Consider the following 19,547-nt stretch of genomic DNA (forward strand, 5'->3'; position numbering starts at 1 on the left):
TTTGCAATTTAATTTAAAAGAATCGAAATGTACACGTAATTGTCGTTCTAATGAGACATAAAAAACAGAAATTGGTCAAAAAATATTAAAGTTATTAAAAAATCGCCAGGCCATTAACGTGTTTGAGGCCACTAGAACAAGAAATGTAGAAACAAAATTAACATATTTTGATAAATATTATAATAAAAGTACATTTTTACTTAAAATATATCCCTATTAACTTGTATATGAGTTTTTGTCTTCGTTGGATAACGTTAACCTATTAGCAGGTATGACCAAACAAATTTAATTTTTTTAAAGGCAGTTTCAAAACTCCAATTTCAAATTTTTATAAATTTTGTTAAACAAATTTCAAAATTTTTTGATCATCACATTGGGATTTATTGAGAACATAATAGGGAATAAAAATATGAAAAAAGTATGAAAATACCTCGTATAGTTTTTCCGTACCTGCGATTTAAATTTTGAGATTTTCAAGAAAAACTATTTTTTTGGCCATATTTTGACTAATGAGCCGAATTTATTTACTGTTATGATTTTTAAGCAAAAGCTATTCAGGATATTATATTCCAGGTAATTTTAAATATAGTCTGAAAGTTTTTCTAAAATCGGAAAATGTTAACCCTTAAATCGTGAAGGTCAAAAGTAAATTTTTTTCAATATTTGGAATTTCTCATGGAAACATAGCGAAATTTTATATATTTTTGGGCCGATTTTGATGTAACTTAAGGAAAATATAACACAAAGTCTAGTATTTACAAAAACAGCAGAAAAATTAATATTAACCCTTATTTTAGATTTAAAAAATAACTCGAATGATTCAGTTTATTTAATTCTGAAAAACATTAAAGTTAGCACCATTCATATTGACTGTGTTTTTCGTGATTTTAAAAGTTGAGGTTAATTTTAACCCCAAGTGCTATTAAGGGTTAATTATAATTTGTCTGCAGTTTTGGTAAATACTAGACTATGTGTTATATTATATTTTTCTTAAGTTTCATCAAAATCGGCCCAAAAATATATAACATTTTGTTATCTTTCCATGAGAAATTCCAAATATTGAAAAATTTGACCTTTGACCTTCACGATTTAAGGGTTAATGTTTTCCGATTTTAGAAAAACTTTCAGACTATATTTAAAATTACCTGGAATATAATATTCTGAATAGCTGTTGCTTAAAAATCATAACAGTAAAGAAATTCGCTCATTCGTCAAAATATGGCCAAAAAAATAGTTTTTCTTGAAAATCTCAAAATTTAAATCGCAGTTACGGAAAAACTATAGGAGGTATTTTCATACTTTTTCATATTTTTATTCTCTATTTCTCAATAAATCCCAATGTGATGATCAAAAAATTTTGAAATTTGTTTAACAAAATTTATAAAAATTTGAAATTGGAGTTTTGAAACTGCCTATAAAAAAATTAAATTTGTTTGGTCATACCTGCAATAGGTTAACGTTATCCAACGAAGACAAAAACTCATATACAAGTAAATAAGGATATATTTTAAGTAAAAATGTACTTTTATTATAATATTTATCAAAATATGTTAATTTTGTTTCTACATTTCATGTTCTAGTGGCCTGGCGATTTTTTAATAACTTTAAAATTTTTTAACCAATTTTTGTCTTTTATATCTTATTAGAACGACAATTACGTGTACATTTCGATTCTTTTAAATTAAATTGCAAAAGTAATTATTTAATGCCAAAATTTTTACAAAATCTGAAAAAATTTCATTTTTTCCCCTTGTAAATGCACCTCCAGTTAGCGTTATCCTATCATCCTAATATTTTACACAACGAGTTTCTACAATACATAGAACCATTCGTCCATACAATCTTGGAGCACTCTTATGTATATAAGGAGTGAGATCGAAAAATTCTTAACACACGTTTTTCATTACATTTTTTAACCCAAGTATTATTTGAATTTTTTTTTGATCAAGTTACCTTTGAAAAACATGTCAGTTATTATGTGTAATGTCAATTATATTAATTTTTTTGTTAATCTGATTAAAATGAGTGACCAGAAAAAAGTGCGTACTGAAATTATTAAATATTTTCAACAAAACCCAACTTGGTCTTACAAAAAGTTGGCCAAGCATACAAAGGTCTGCCGTCAAACTGTTTCCAATGTTATTAAACAGTACCGGGAGAACTTGTCAGTTGATAGAAAACCTGGTTCAGGTAGAAGGAATGGTCCACATGATGTTTCTAAAGCCAAAAAAATAGAACGCATTTTCAAAAGAGCTCCCAACACATCCGGTAGGAAAGCAGCCCGGTTAGCTCAGTGCTCGGACTATTTGGTACGAAAAGTTAAAGCTAATGCAGGTTTAAAAACATACAAGGCTCAAAAAGTTCCTGACAGGAACGCTACTAAAAATTTAGAGGCCAAAAACCGAGCACGGAAATTGAAGTCAAGTTTTATAAAAAAATATTCTTGCTGCATAATGGATGACGAAACGTATGTTCTGGCAGATTTTTCGCAACTTCCAGGTCAAAAATTTTATGTTGCTGATGCTCGAGGGAATGTTGAAGAAAAGTTTAGGACCCAAAAGCAGACAAAATTTCCCAGAAAGTTCTTGGTATGGCAAGCAATATGCAGTTGCGGCAAAAGAAGCCACTCATTTGTTACAACGGGCTCTATAAATACCGAAATTTACATCAAGGAATGTTTACAAAAAAGGCTGCTTCCATTCATAAGACTTCATAATGTGTCCACTTATTTTTGGCCTGACTTGGCATCCTGTCACTATGGCAAACAAGCCCTTGAGTGGTACAAGAACAATAATGTGGTATTTGTACCAAGAGAGGCAAATCCTCCAAACTGCCCGGAGCTAAGGCCAGTGGAGAGATATTGGGCTCTTGTTAAAAGAGAATTGAAGAGTACAAAAAAGGTGTCCAAAAGTGTGGTAGATTTTAAACGGAGATGGACTACATGTTCGAGCAAAGTGACAGAAAGCACTATAAAAACGTTAATGGAAGGGTTTCCGAAAAAGGTTCAAAATTTCATCACTAGTGATTAAAACTATAAAAATAATTTTTTTTGTAAATTGTAATAATAATTTCAATCAAATAAAAAAAAAATTAAAGCTGTAAGTTTAGTGGTTTCTTTTTTATAAACATATATGTATGTTAAGAATTTTTCGATCTCACTCCTTAGATTTAAATATGGAATTATGAAAATTTTTAAGCAATTCAATAAATTTAAATATATATGAACATTTATTCGTTTTATTCGATTAATCTACATAAAATTATTCGAACTATTCGTTATTCGAAAATGGCCATTTTTAAATTGTTCGAATAATTTTTCTTAAGAAATTATTCGATTAATCGAACGATCATTAGTCGAATGAATACCCTAAAGTTGTTGCATGAAAAAAAATGTTTTTCTTTGAAAATTTAAAAATCCACGTAAAATGTATTGAAACGAAATTCTTAACCTTAGATTTTATATTTTAAGTGATTGGGAACGTTTATGTAGTTCTGTTTTATGAAAATCCATTTTATAAATAGAAACGTAACAAATAGTTTTTGAAAATATGAAAATTAACAATTTTTCAAATATTTGATTACTTTTTAACTAGCGTTTACACATGCAAGTAACTCTAGATTACTTGGGATGTATAAATTGTTACGCGCGTTTTATAATTACTCGATAACTTAAAGTCAATGGCATGTACATACATTAAATATTTAGGCTAGCTCTGCCCTCAGTGGCGTAGTTCTTGACCCAAGATTCATCGACGCGTAAGCATAGAATATTAAATCCATGCCATTAGTACTTGCCACATATAAACATCAATAGAGCAAATAAAATTAATAATAATTTTGTGTGACACAGACGAGATGGTGTTATTGAAAATGAAGAAAAAAAATGCCGGCAGTAAGATGACGTGGTGTTAATGTCATCTAGAGTGTACTTTTTCCCTCCCAATAGCCAATGATGACTACGCCTATGGTAACATTAACACTCGCTTTATTTGTTACCCCTTTTCTTAGAATATTTCACTGATTACTCATACCAACCATTCTGATTAACCTTCGTTTCTGTGGAAAAATTTAGATTAGGCGAAATTCATTTCAATTCAGTTTTTATTATAATAATTTTATGCAATTTCCGATAATACTTAAAAAAAAGGACACTAATACTTAGAATAATTATTTTATGTATATCTTATGTCAAACTTTAATATAATTTTAATAAAAGTAGAATTGTGTAATATATAAATTACTTAATTTTAATATAATAACCTTACTTGTAAGAAAAAATATAATAATCCTAATAATTCCGGAACTGGTTGGTTGTTACGTTGAAGCTACATGTAGCCGGAGCTTGGTGAGGTAAAGTTGACTTATATTGCGGCAAAATAAAACGTATTGTTGAGCTTAGGTGAGATTTAAGGTATTGTTGGATACGGTGGGGATGATAGTTATATAATGTGGCTGGTGGTTACAGACGAAGCACATGTTGTCAAAATTACACAATCTGTTTAATTTAGGATAACAATTACTCCTTATGCACTTTTATTTTCTTTTGCAATTTTATGACACATTGTCACATAAACATAAACTTTTGTTCTTATATAATTTTTACTTTAGTTGGTTTAGTTTAGAATTAATACACATTAGTTATAATTTATATAATTAAGGTAATAATTAGTTTTGTGTCTTTTCTTTTAAGTAACTTTTCTCACTTTTCCATATTAACTTTGTCGTATTTAGTATTTTATTTAGTCTTTAGGTTTGTACGTGCTAATACTGTTTTTTTTTTTTTTTTTTTTTTTTATTAATTTGCACAATTTTAGTTACTTAATTTTTTTTTTCCACATTTATTTCTAGAATTTATTTCACTCTCGCCTTTCATATACCACTTACAACTCTCGACTGACTTCTGTCTCTTTTTTTTTTTTTTCCTCTTGCCTTCGTAATGAATTTTTTTCAATTATTAACAAAAAAAAATCCTGACATGATTTTACCGTTACTTTTCTTATGGACCAATCAGAAAACTACACGTTTAATTGCAATTATAATACAATTCTTGTTATAATACAGAGTTGCATAGTTATCTATGGACAGTGATGCATTTTTCTGGACGATCAGAATATACACTGACAAAATTAATTGCAATAAGCATTGTTGAACATATTAAATGAAAACATAGTTAATTTAAATATGTTTATATAAAAAATATGTTCTAAATCCCTAACAAAATATACATGTCACATAATTTTATAGCGATTGGTCTATAATTAGATTGGTGTAGGGTATCATAAGGTCGGGCTTGACCGACAATACTTTCTTACTTGTTTTATATTTCAATCTTTCATTACACTATTTTTTTAATTTTTTTTTTTCGAAAGATTAAGAAATAACTATAGCTACGTATACACGGTTGTCATATTCTTACAATATTGTCAGAACATGCTCATAAAATGGTTAACACAACTTATGTTGAAACATATGGGTGTTAACCATTTATTGAACATTTTCTGACAATATTGTAAGAATATGACAACCGTGTATACGTAGCTTATCTAAACTATTTGGGACACATTTTGCTAAGAAATAACTTTCAAACTATTTGGGACACATTTTGCTAAGAACAATATGTAATAAGCAGGGAAACCGAAAATATGCTCTTAAAAAAACAAACTTTTACATAATTTTTAACCAAAAAAAATGTACTTAAATTTTCAAATAAAAATCGTTGTCTATTGGATCTGAAAATATTTTTATACATAGAAAATGTTCTTTCGACATCAACTGATGTTACAGGAGCAAATTTAAAAGACAATATTTCTTTAACACTTAGAACGGTTAAGTTTGAATTAGAACTAAAATTTGATATTTAGATGGAGCTATTATTTAAATAGTATATAGTTAAATAGTTAAAACAAGTAAGAGAGCTATATTCGGCTGTGCCGGATCTTATATACCCTTCACCTAATTATAGTTCAAAATAAAAAATTTTAATATTTTTAGGTGAACAAAAATTTTTTTCAGTTTTTTAATTTTTTGGAAAAAAAATTTTTTTTTTAGGTGAACAAAAATTTTTTTTTCAGTTTTTTAATTTTTTGGAAAAAAATTTTTTTTTTTTAGGTGAACATTTTTTTTTCAGTTTTTTCATTTTTTGGATAAAAAAATTTTTCGAATTGTTATTTTAAATTATAAAAAAAATGTCTGTTTTTCAAATTTTTTTTTGGTGAAAAGCCATCTATTTTTCAATTTTGAATTTTAAACAAAGGAAGTAAAAACCTGTAACACAACAGCGAAAAATAAGTAAGACAAAATTTGTTTTTGATAAACTCAAAATATGCTATTAAACAGTAAAATATGCTCTATAAACGCAAAATATGACATAAATATGCTCTTAAAACAAATATATGCAAAAATATGTATTTAAGGGTAAAATATGCAAAAATATGCACTAACAAATCGATGCCAAAATTCTTAAATAGTTCTGAAACGTGTAAATATCTTATCCATGTGCTCATTAGACTCACCAGAAAAAACATGCATTTGCATATTTTGGTTACATGGATGAAAAAAAAAACACCTCTTTGACCAAAATGTCAAATTTTGACCTCTATAGGACTAACCTTTGTGCCCGATCGGAACACATCGATTTCAAATGTTGGTTTAATTGACATGAAATCCCCATATAATTAAATCACTAGATTTTTTTGTTTATTTATATTTTTATATTATTTGTATCAATTTTAATACTCTGAGCCCCATTTTCTCAATCTCTGGTTATCGTTTTGCGTAACTTCAAATTAATATAATTTTTGTATGAAAACTGTCAGTATATCATCATGATAAAAATAACCAGAGATTGAGAAAATGGGGCTCAGAGTATTAAAATTGAGTATTTCTAGACAATTGGCAAAATTTTTAAAATTTCACCATAGGAAATTTTTAATTTAACTTAGAACTTTGATACCGTTTGTCACACGCTTTCTGGAAAATTATTTTAAAATCAATACACTCTGTATTTTGAAAATTTAAACTTGTTTACTGGAGTGCAGAGTGGATCGATTCTATCATTGTGAGCGTAGATTAATCTAATGTACATACATATTCATTTCTTTCAGATCAACAGAGACATCAACACCAGTGTTTGAGGCGGATGATTTTCCAAAAGACTGTTCTCAAAGGCAAAAACGCAAAACTCTTTATAAACAGAAAAATTCCCGATTAAAAAAATGTTGTCCCATAGGCGAGAGTTTAAGCATGAATGAAGAAAATCAAAGCGGAGCAATGTGTGGGTCAGCGGATCAACAATTTACACCACATCTCATTAATGTAACCTTATTCGACAATTGTATTGAAGATATGGAGACTGAATTTAATCTGCCATTAGAAATTGGAAATCCCTGCAATACGTATGTGTGTGTTTCCTTTCCTTTAAAACTTAATATTAACACTACTCAAAAGCAAAACATACATAAAAATCTATATATTTAAAAATCATGACTTATTTTATGAGTAAATGAGTGAGTGAGTGAGTGAGTGAATGAATGAGTCAGGCCTTGTATTTTTAAATATATAGATTTTTAAAAAAAGTCCAAAAAGTCGATCGTACGCATACTTTAGTAACTGTGTGTAGTTTTATATATATTTTTTTTAGTCTTACTGAAACCGGTGTTCAAACCTAATATTCGACCAACGTAAACCTAAAATTATCAAACATAAAATATCTACATATATTTAAAAATTTTTAGACAGTAGTTCATTAGTGTGAAAGAACAAAAAAAATGTATATACTACTATATTAGAAATAAAACAATTTCTCGGTTCAAATGTTTAAAGGTTTATTAATTAATTAGAAAGTAAAAGTGAACTTTAATGAGAACTGTGACACTGCAAATTAGAGAATGAGAAAATAGATAAAAAGGAAATTATAAGAGTTGCCATTTACATAGTAAACAAAGTGTTACCCAGTGTCATCAAATCTAATTGGGAATTAACAATAAGGAATTCATAATATGTGTTTATTATAATTTGAAATACTTAAATAATTTTCAACACTCCTCCTCAAATTAGTAAACACCAGATTTCAGTCTAAAGGTTTCCAGCTTCGTTGTAGGCAAAGCCTTTGTTAGCATGTCGGCTATCATCTCCTCAGAAGGGCAGTAGTCACAGCTAATTATCTTCTTGTCGACGTAGTACTTCACAAAATGGAATTTGGTGTCTATATGTTTAGATCGATTGCTTAGTTTCTCGTGTTTGACCAAATTGAGGCAGCTTCTGTTGTCTTCATATATTGTAGTTGAATGAGTTTGCTGACATCCCAAATCGGAAAGAACATTTCTGATCCAAACGACTTCCTTTGCAGCTTCGGACAGAGCCATGAATTCCGCTTCCGTTGTTTTTTTTTTCATATTTTATTTATTGTATCTTCACAAAATAATCTAAATATTATTTTTTATTTACGTCCCACCACAGTTGAACGAAAAATTATGTTTAATTTATAGATCCTATCATCAGCGCACGTCTGTTGGATTCCTTCTTCTTAGTCGGCTGTAGCCATTACTTCTCATTAATGTTCGTGCAAGTGGGTTTGGGTGAACTTTTTCAAATATGACTCCGCTTGTTTTTTTATTTCATTTGTCACCAGGGAGACACCTAGGTCCTTATGAATATTAATATTTCTCACATACCAAGCGCATTACATTTTTGCTCGTTTACTTTTATTCTCCATTGTTTTAACCACCTTTCTATGTCGAGTATAAGGTCTTGTAACAGTACAGATGCTTCTTGGGGGTTTTCATGAATGGCTAGTATAGCTGTGTCATCAGCAAAAGTAGATATGTGGGTTCGACTGTTTGTAGGCATATCACAAGTATATAGCAAATATAGGAAGGGACCCAGTATACTACCTTGGGGTACGCCAGCTTCAATAGGCTGTGGTGAACTTATGAAGTCTCCCTCTTTAAGAACGAACTTTCGATGACTTAAATAACTTTCTAGAAGCTTGTGTGTGTTCACTGGTAAATATTGTTTTATTTTTATCGATAATCCTTCATGCTATACTTTGTCGAAGGCTTGCGAAACGTCGATGAAGAGTGCAAAACAATATTTTTTTTCTTCAAATGTCTTGGATGTGATTTCTACCAACCTGCGAGTTTGTTCTATGATGTTATGTATTTCTCGAAATCCGAATTGATGAGTTGGAATACAATCAAAATGATTCACTATCGGCTTTAACTTGTGCATCAACAGTTTTTCGAATAGCTTTGATATATTTGACAATAGGCTAATGGGTCTATATGATTCTACTTTACTGTGATCTTTTCCCGGCTTAGGTATCATTGTAACTAAAGAAACCTTCCATTCTGGTGGATAATATTCAAGGCGTAATATGGCATTAAAAATAAATAGGATTATTCTTAATGCAATTTGGGGTAGCTCCAGGAGCATGTTGTTACTGATTTTATCAATACCAGGTGATTTTTTGGAGTTTAAATCAACAATAGCCTTGACAATCTCTGAAATCTCAAAACGAAGTGGTTCAGCTGCAGTACTATGGGGTAAAGTAGGTGGTAACTCTATTATGTCGTTTGACTCGTTTGGGGAAATACATTCTTTAGATGACTAACAAACAGGTTTCCTTTTTCAGTATCGTTTCTCGCCCAGCCTCCACTAGAATTACGTAGAGGAGGTCTGCTCATAACAGGTCTTTTTAATTTTTTTGTAGCTCGCCATAGAGAGTAATTTGAGTACTGGGTGGCATCTAAGTTCTCCAGATATTTATTAATTGAGTCAGTTTTGCGTTTGTGAAGAAGCATACTGAGGCGTTTGAGACATTTTCTAAGCTCCGTTTTAAGTTGAGGGGATCTGTAGAGTTGCCACTCTCGACGAACTCTTCTTTTTTCAGCTAATAACTGTTCAATGTCTGCAGAATAGAGTCTGTTGTAGCTTATATGTTGGGTTATTTGAGTGGCGTGTTCAACAGCAAGTTTTAAGTTTTGTTCAAAATTTTTGAGTGAGATATCGATATCTTCTGGTGTTCTTAGCGATATATTTTCTGTACTGTGTGTGCTAATATATTTTCTATATTTCAACCAATTTACTTTCGTGCTTGATATTGCAGAGTGACAGGTCGGGGATACTATTTCTAGGGGGTTCAATAGAGTAACGAAGGTGGGTGAGTGATCCGAGGATAATTCTAATGAGGATTTAACCTGCATTAGTTCCATTGGTAAATTTTTTGTAACTGCAAAATCAATGACATATTTTGCTTGGGTCAGTAGGCCAGTATGATGTTTCTCCGCTTAAACAAAGCGCGACCTTTCGGGGTTACAAGTCTTGATCCCCAGTGAGTATGCTTAGCATTATAATCGCCAGGAATCGGGGTCCTAGTGATTCGTAAAAATGTTCATATTTGTTTTCAGTAATCGAAAACCTTGGAGGTGAATATATCGACGAAATTAATAGGTTTCTGTAGCAATCATCCAAACAGATTGTCGTAGCTTGAAGATAATCTTCACATATATCACACATTGAATGGTGTTTGATACGGGTTTTAATTAAAATTCCAGAGCCTCCACATGCTCTATCTTTTGGATCATTTGTGCCATAAAAAACATATCCATTTATATTAAATAAACTTCTGAAACTAATATTATATCAACTTCATGACTTTTTAGAAAATACTCGAGTTCGTTTTTATGTTGGCGAATGCCGTTAGCGTTCCAAAAACATATTCTTAGGCAGTTCATGGTCTGTTAAGCACAGCCTGCAATAACATTGATTGCATCTTAAGCATTTCTTGCATCATGTTACTCATTGAGTTTGTAAAGTTATTTACCGATTGCACAAGAGTTTCTATTGTAGATTCTAGTCTGGTAAAATTGAAAATTTGCGTTTGCTCTCTTACCTCTGGGTTCATATTTTGGTTATGTGGTTGACGGACTTGCGTCTGAGTTTGGTTGTTTCTTAGTACATTTGCATATGTTTCTTTGTTGTCATATGTCTGTTGCAACGGGGGGTAGTTCAAATTGATGTTATTTAATGGCTGAGCGGGGAAAATCTTTGGTTTAAGGCTTTGTGATTTTTTAACAATTGAGTAGACAGGACAGCCCCTGTAGTTCGCTGTGTGGTTACCTCCGCAATTGCTGCATTTTTTAATTTTAGGATCATCCTTGGATTTGTTACATTGGGATGTGTTATGCAACTCTCCACAAATAACACATACGGGTGTCAATTTGCAATATGCCTTGGTGTGTCCATATTCTTGGCAATTCATACATTGGACGGGGCCAAATCGTTTCTAAGCTTTGCTTTATTTCGAGTGGTTCAACATTACAGTCAATACCCTTTATTACAACTTGTAGACCCTTGCTTCCTTTCAGCTGATAAGTGTAAAAACTTTTCTTTTGAGTTTCAAAATCTGTTACAACCTTTCTATAATCGTTTTCACTATTGACCTGTATTTTAGTTTCATGAATCGTGCCTTTCTTGATTGGGATAACGTAAAAAGAGTTCTCACCTATTAATGAGATCAGGCTCTGAACCAGCGAGTTTGAAATATTTTCTCTCAAGTAAATAGGGGGTGGTTTTGTAGAGGTAATTTTATTTACTGGTTCATCTGTTTCACATTCCAGAATAGAAAAACGATTTTCATTATTTAGTCTAGCAGGTTCACTATCCTTATATAATTTAGCCAAGGGTGCCGCTTTCGAAGACTTGGGACTTCGTGCCCTTTTTAATACTGTAACATACCGGTCCATTCCAACCTGTATTTGAGATTTATTATCTTTATTTAATGGTGGACTAATCTTGGGTATAGCGCCGCTTAATGGGTTAATTTTAATTGTAGTCGGTGTGGTGGATTTCGTTTCTGAAGCTCATATTGCTAGCATACTTTCAGGCGTAAATAAAGTATTTGTATTTTTTGGTAACTCCAGATTAACAGCTGTTGGGTTTTCTTTTATTTGACAATCATTAGTTGTTGACAATGCGGGGGAACAAGAACGAGCACGGTTAACAGGCTTGGCGGTTAAAAACAAGCTGTCATCTATTCTTCTGTTTGTTTTGTTTATATTTTTTCATCTGCATTAACTGCTACGTATGAATTTCTGCCGTTTACACTCAACCCTCGCTCACTGTTTTCGTTTAAGAGACTCATTTAAGAGTAGTTGTAAATAATTTAGTTAACAGACTTGATCTTTATTTAATGTTAATGTACAAAAAAAGGTTAAAAAAAGAAATAAAGAATTTTCTTTACTTATTTGTCTTTTAGTTTATGTTTTGATTTTTTTATTTAATATTATTAAAATATAAGCGTCCTTTCGCGTTAATAAAAAACAGGTGTAATTTATATTTATTTCCCGATAAAAACATTAGGATAACGAATTAACTCGGAGTAAAAATAAAACACGTCCAATCTCTATCACAGTCGACATGACAAAGTCCGTTGTTGAAAGATACACACGTTTGTTTCTTGCAAGCCCAGCTGACAGCACAACCATTGAATAAAAGTATATAGCCAGAGTTGGACTTTCTGTCTATTTGTCCCGTTTCACACCAAGATTTCAAGAATTCTCAAAATTTATTTTTATTTTCCCCCATCAAGCAACGGATATTGCCAGATTATTTGAATTCTTTTGGTGTTATTTTCGCTATTACTACCACACTGGCAACTTTAGTAATTGTGCACGGCTTAGGCTCGTCGGGCTTGGGCGGTGGTACGTTGGAGTAATAGAGAAAACGACAAGATATAAAATTTTGTATCAGTGTTTCTAAAAATCAAATATTTAACTGATATTCCTTTCCTGTAGGACAGAGTGTTATCGCCTACCATTATTATACCCTCCCCTAATCCATGGTAGCTTTTTAAAATTCCAAAGGCTACCCCTTTTATGTATCACCACTCGATACCTACCTTTATAGCCTGATTCTTTTCTTAGCAAAACATATTCTAGTTCAATTAAAGTTCAAAACAAGTAAGAGAGCTATTTTCGGCTGTGCCGAATCTTATATACCCTTCACCAAATTATACTTAAAAATATTTTTTTTTTTAATATTTTTATTTAAACACAATCAAAATTTTTTTTTAATGTTTTAAAATTTTTTTTTCCAAATTGTTTTTTAATTTTTTTTAAAATTTTTTTTTCAAAATTTTTTTTTTTTAAATTTCTTAAATTATGACAAAAAAATTTTTGATGAAAAAAAAATTCGGGTTAAAAATTTTTTTGACCATACAATAGCGACCGAGCCGAAAGAATTTCGGAGATATTGATGTATGAATCGTGTATGTAAGATATTTGGGGGCTTCGGAAAGTTGATTTCAACACACAGACGGACAGACGGACATGGCTATATCGATTCCGCTATCTATAACGATCCAGAATATATATATTTTATGGGGTCGCAAATGAAAAATGTGGAAATTACAAACGGAATGACAAACTTATATATGAAGGGTATAAAAAAATATATTCAATAATTTCCATGGTTAATAAATATAATACAATTCTGGTGACTTAAGCCATTAGGCTAGTAAAAAACAAGTAAGAGTGCTATATTCGGCTATGCCGAATCTTATATACCCTTCACCTTTGTTGTGGATGCATTATTATTTTTTATAATTAGTATATATGTATGTACATTGCCCACTTTCAGCGTACAGCATCCTAAATTTATCAAGAACACAAAAAACAACAACAACGCCAAACGAAACAAAACACCAAAAGAAAAACAAAAACAAAATACGCAAGGCAATGAAACCAACACACATCCAAACATACGTATAATTGTACAAAAAAACAACAACAACGCCAAAAGAAACAAAACACAAAAGAAAAACAAAATACGCAAAGCATGCACATCCAAACATACGATTTGTTGCTTTTTTGTCAAAAAAACCAACACACAACCAAACAAAAGTTTAGTTGTATAAAAAACAACAACAACGCCAAAAGAAACAAAACACAAAAAAAAAACAAAATACGCAAAGCATGCACATCCAAACATACGTTTTGTTGCTTTTTTTGTCAAACAAACGTTTAGTTGTATAAAAAACAACAACGCCAAAAGAAACAAAACACAAAAAAAAACAAAATACGCAAAGCTTGCACATCCAAACATACGTTTTGTTGCTTTTTTGTCAAAGCAGAGGTTCAGAGGTTGTCTCGGATTTTTGCTCATATCTCCGTTATTTATGGACGGATTTTGCTGATTTTAAATAGCAAAATTTTGTTCAATACTATAAAATTTACTTAGTTTGGGATTTTAATATGGAATAATAATATTTGTAATCAAATTTTAGGCTTGAAAGAAAAGAGGGTTTGTATATCTGATATTTAGATAGGGATAATCAGGTATATACAAAAATTAATGTGTCAATTGGTAAATAAATAGTTTAAAACCCAGTAAAGTTAATGAAAATCCGGTGAATTTTTAAGAACAATCAGGTAAATTAGGACAAATCAGGTAAATTAGGACAAATCAGTACCCCGTTTCTGTAACTTGTGAGAAGTTTTCGCATCAAAATAAATTTAAAAATTCAGTTTTTAACAGGATGACGTAGGTAATGTTTAAACTGAATACATCAAAAGTACATACACAGTTATCGATTTACTAATACTCGCCCTGTGTTTAACAGGAATTTTATAAATGTCTCGAATGAAAAGTTTCTCACATACAATACAGAAACGAGGTAATAGAAATGTAATAGTTAAAGATTTTATAGATTTTCAAGAAAATTTACGTATTTTAAAACAAAACTTGTTGTAAATGTTCCTGAAAATCAACAAGATCTTTGAAAAGCCGGATTAGTTTTATTTTAATTTAGATTGGTTTAAAAGGCCGAAAAGTTCCAAATCGAACTAACTTTATTAAAAGTAGCTATAAGGCCTAGCTACCTTGTAGATTCTTCAAAACTCCTCCTGGATAAAGTCTTCCCTTATCCAAGAGTCGTAATGAATCCACCACAGACTCGCATAGGCTTGTATGCCCAAAACATCACTAAGTGTAAGTTTTATTTTTAAAGGCTAAAAAAACTATATTTATACAATAAAAACAAAAAAAACAATGTTTAAACTGACCTATCTATATCCCCAAACTATTGGCTATTGTGGTTTAGTGGATGGATGGTCTATTTCTGTCGAGGTTTCTGATGCGTGAATTTTATTTTCTATACAGATATCGTTGTTATTGTTTGTTAACATCTATGTGGAAGATATTGATGTATATGAGGTATTAAAGATGAAACTATTGTTGTTTGCTGGGATATGCTGAGTTGATGAAATTTTTAATGTTGAATTTTATGTGTTGATGTTTTGGTTATTGCTGGATGATGGTTATGTACAGTTAGGAAAAAGTGTTTTGCCTATTGATGTTGATTCATTTTAATTCCGAATTTGTAAAATTTGCTTATTGATATTGATAATTATGTAAAATCTTTGTACTCATTTTTTTTTATTTGTTGTTGTAAAATTTCTGTGTTCTTTTTAGTTTCCAATTTTGTAGACTTATGTGGATTATTTTTGTAGTTATTATTGACTATTATGGGTAATGATTTCTATTTATGAAACTTGATCTATGTTGTTTTTCTGTTTTTTTTTTTTGAGACTTGTGTTCATAGATGTCGTCGTTATGGTTGTTTTGTGGTGGCCTGATGTTTTTGTTAGATTTATTTGTGGATGCTTTTGATTTTATTATATTTATGTTGGGTTTTATTAAACTATGTGGTTTTTTGTTTGTTGATGTTGTTACAAAGTGTTCTTGGGTGGGCGATGTTTTTGCCACTGGTGCGTTGGCAGATGTTCTTAAAATTCTGTCTGGGGTTATTTTTCAGGGTGCTCTGGCGTTTCAAAATGTGCAGTGATGTTAATGTGTGCGGGTATTTCAACGTGGTGGTAAGTGTATCAGTTTGAGCGCTGGTGTCTCAGTTTGTGCGCTGGTGTTGTATCGGTTTGCGCACTTACCATCCTGACGCTAAAATTTCAAGTTGCGATACAAATTAATAAATATTAATTTTAACACACTTGTTTTTATGTTACTTACCTATTATCTGCAAACTTTAAACTTAAATAATAAAATAATCTTGGATTATGCAAGATTAATTTTTTTCACCTGCTATTCCTGCCAACGTCCAAACGAAAAAGAAGGAATTTAGCCATTTTCAAAAATGTCTCTTTTTTTCTTCGCGGGTAACTGCAGCCAACTTTACTTTATCAGTTGATACAAATAGTATTGTCACATGGCAAAACTCCACTGATCGCAGTAAATTACTGATGTGGCAACCTTTTCATTTTATATGTGCCAGTGTTGTATTTTTCTGGGCCAAACTTCATACAGTGTTGTATTTATTTTAATATTTTGTTGGTCAGAGATGTCAACACGGTACAAATTCTGCTCTCGGCAAAGTTGGCATCTGCATAGGCGACCAGTAGATTTCGATTATCTGAACTGCCATTGAAGTTTAAATACATTTCGGATATCCCCTTCAGGTACTTCGCTATGCGTTTCCAGTCTTTACAGGTGGGGTTACTTGTCATTCTTGCCAATATAGTGACGCTCGCGGAAATATCGGGACGTGTATTTACTGATATATACAGCAAAGAACCCAGTAAACTTTGGTACTCATCATTTCGTAGCAATAATTCAGATTCATTTTTTCCGTACGACGGTTCCAATGGATATTTCGAGTGATTTGCATCTTGCAAACCGAATCTGATTAGTACATTCTCAATATATTGTTTTTGTCTGATTTTATAATTGAAGTCATCGGTTCTTATAATCTCCATACCGAGATATTGAGAAATGGCTCCAAGAAATTCAGTAAATGCAGTTTATTAGTTGACTATTTTTAGCAGCAACCACCAAGTCGTCAAAGTAGACTAACACGTAAACATCTTCCTCATTTACGACTTTGTGGTACAAACATGGATCAGTTTTACTGTAAATGAAACCACCATCAATCAAAACGTTGTTAAGCGCCTTGTTCCAGACGTTTGCAGCTTGTTTTAAAACATAAATGCTCCGATTAAGCTTGCATACAAGTTGTCGTCACTTTCACAAAACCAGACGATTGTTTCATGAAAACTGTCTCCTTCAAACAACCATTCAAAAACGCGCATTTAATATCCATGTGTTCGACATGCTTTTTTCTAGCAGCAACATACAGCAAAATACGAAACGTTGGTTGACGCACAACTGGTTCAAAGACCTCGTCATAATCGCAACCGTACCTTTGGTTAAAACCTTGGGCGACTAGACGAGCTTTAAACCTATGGACTTTCCCATCCACACCACGCTTAATTTTGTACGTCCATTTGCGGCCAACGATATTCACATTAGGTTTGATTTTCCTTCAGAGAATTTATCTCCTCCTGCATTGCCGCTTTCCATTGAAGTTTTTGTTCTGAAACCACAGCTTGTTTGTATGTTTTAGGTTCGATAATATCATCTGACTCTATATTTCGCAGGTGGAACACCCTTATTTTCTCTAGCCGATCGTCATACAACTGGTTCATCAAGAACACTATTATCATCAAAATATCAAGATCAGTGCTAATGCTGCAAGAAGAATCGCCATCGGAATCATTGTTATTTGCTCGAACAGGTGAAATATTAATTTCCAAACTGTTGTCTGCTAACGAATTTCGATCATCTTTAGACTTCATCACGGTCTTCATAGAAACGAATTTATAATCTCTACTTATATAAACTTTGTTGTCATTGGTATTCACAAGGCGTAATTCTCTGGACTGTTCATCGTATCCCATAAAAGTTAACAGTTCAGCCGTATTATCAAATTTTGTTCTCTTTACTTTAGGTGTCAGCACATAGGCCTTAGAACCAAAAATTTCAAAATGAGAAATATCGGTTTTCTCACCCTTCCATCTTTCATAAGGTATGTAGGGTACAGAACTGGTAACTAACCTATGTTACAAATAATTTGAACACATAACCGCTTCACCCCAATAGATATTGGATAAACCAGCTTCCACAAGAAGGCAACGAGACATCTCAACAAGATATCTATTTTTCCCCTCAGCGATACCGTTCTGTTCTGAGTTATAAGGGACAGAAAATTGAGATCTGATACCATAATTCTGAAGAAAAGTCAGCATCTTCTTCGATTTATACTCGGCACCGTTATCTGACCTTTTATCTTACAGGAACCTTTACCGGCAGAATACACGACATTACCATTCGTTACTATAACCTTTAACACCAGGTCAAATCAAGATTAATAAATTCTTCTTTAATAGAATTGTCACATATGTAGGACAAGTAGCGCCGGAATCAACAAGCCATATACCAGGTGTAGCATTCAGCACAAAACAAAAATTATCACAAGCTCCATCACTTTCAGCAATTCTTGCATTTTGGTTATTATTGTTCGATTTGCTATTTTTATATTTCCAGCAGTTTATACGAATGTGGCCAACGCCATGGCAAAAGTGGCATATTACTTTTCTGGAACTATTAACATTCTGTTTAGGTTTGTGGGTGGTCTTCAAAACAGTATCTTCACAAGATTGTCTTCGTTTTTGTTTTTCATCCTCTTCTATTAATTTATTTTCGACTAAGGTCATTGTGAGATCCTTCTCATACCTAACCTCGAATTAAAGTGTCGTATGTGTTTGGCAGACTACTCAACAGAATTGAAACCATCCATGATTCAGTCATTTTTTCTCCAAGCGACTGCAGTTTTGAAAATAACAATTTCATTCCACTTATATGCTTGTCCTTGTCTCCACTAGCTTGAAGTTTCAACTCGCAAATGGTTCTCATCAATTTAACCTTGTTACTTAAAGATGACTTTTCATGGTAGGCTTTCAAAATGTTCCATGCCCCTTTGGCATTATTGCTACTCGCAATGCGGAAAACCTCCGACTCTTCTACAGCCTAACCAATCAATATAGAGGCCTCTGTGTCACGTTCCTTCCACTTCAGATCAGGATTCTCGGGAATTTCATCCTCAATAATGTCGCAAACCTTTTCTCTTTTCAACAGCAACTGTATCTTGTATTTCCACAGTTCGTAATTGTCCCGATTTAACTTCATTATCAGAAAGTCTTGCGTCAGCCATTTTCAATGACAAAAAAAATTCTGGGCAATAGAACACGCGAACTAAAGGCGTTTCCTTATACAATACAGTGCAGGTACACAATGACATTTTTCTTCTCCTATTAGAAATCTTTTTCACCTATTAGAAATAAAACAATTTCTCGGTTCAAAAGTAAAAGTGAACTTTAATGTGAACTGTGACACTGCAAGTTAGAGAATGAGAAAATAGATTAAAAGGAAATTATGTAACGTCCAAAAATATTGGTCTTAAAGTATACCCATCGACTTAGAAATTTTTTCTGAGTCGATTAAACGATGTTCGTCCGTCCGTCTGGCTGGCTGTCCATGTAAACCTTGTGCGCAGAGTAGCAATTTTGAAGATATTTCGATCAAATTTGGTACATATAATTTTTTCGGCCCAAGGACTGGATGAAATCGGTTTATTATTTCGCCTAGCCCCCATACAAATGTCCTCTCGAAATTGGACTTTATCGGTCATAAATGTTTAA

The 19,547-nt window shown here is 31.9% G+C and overlaps 1 protein-coding gene across 2 annotated transcripts in view; it reads left to right on the forward strand.

Moving 5' to 3' along the window:
• The window catches only part of mthl14 (methuselah-like 14), a 107,037-nt gene that overhangs the window by 4,964 nt on the left and 82,526 nt on the right, over positions 1-19,547 (forward strand). For both annotated transcript variants that reach the window (XM_065505269.1, XM_065505270.1), the window contains exon 2: positions 7,104-7,394. In XM_065505269.1, the coding sequence (XP_065361341.1) occupies positions 7,104-7,394 (291 nt within the window). The remainder of the gene's footprint in view (positions 1-7,103; positions 7,395-19,547) is intronic.

This window comes from Calliphora vicina, chromosome 3 (genome assembly GCF_958450345.1).
Source record: "Calliphora vicina chromosome 3, idCalVici1.1, whole genome shotgun sequence".
Lineage (NCBI taxonomy): Eukaryota > Metazoa > Arthropoda > Insecta > Diptera > Calliphoridae > Calliphora > Calliphora vicina.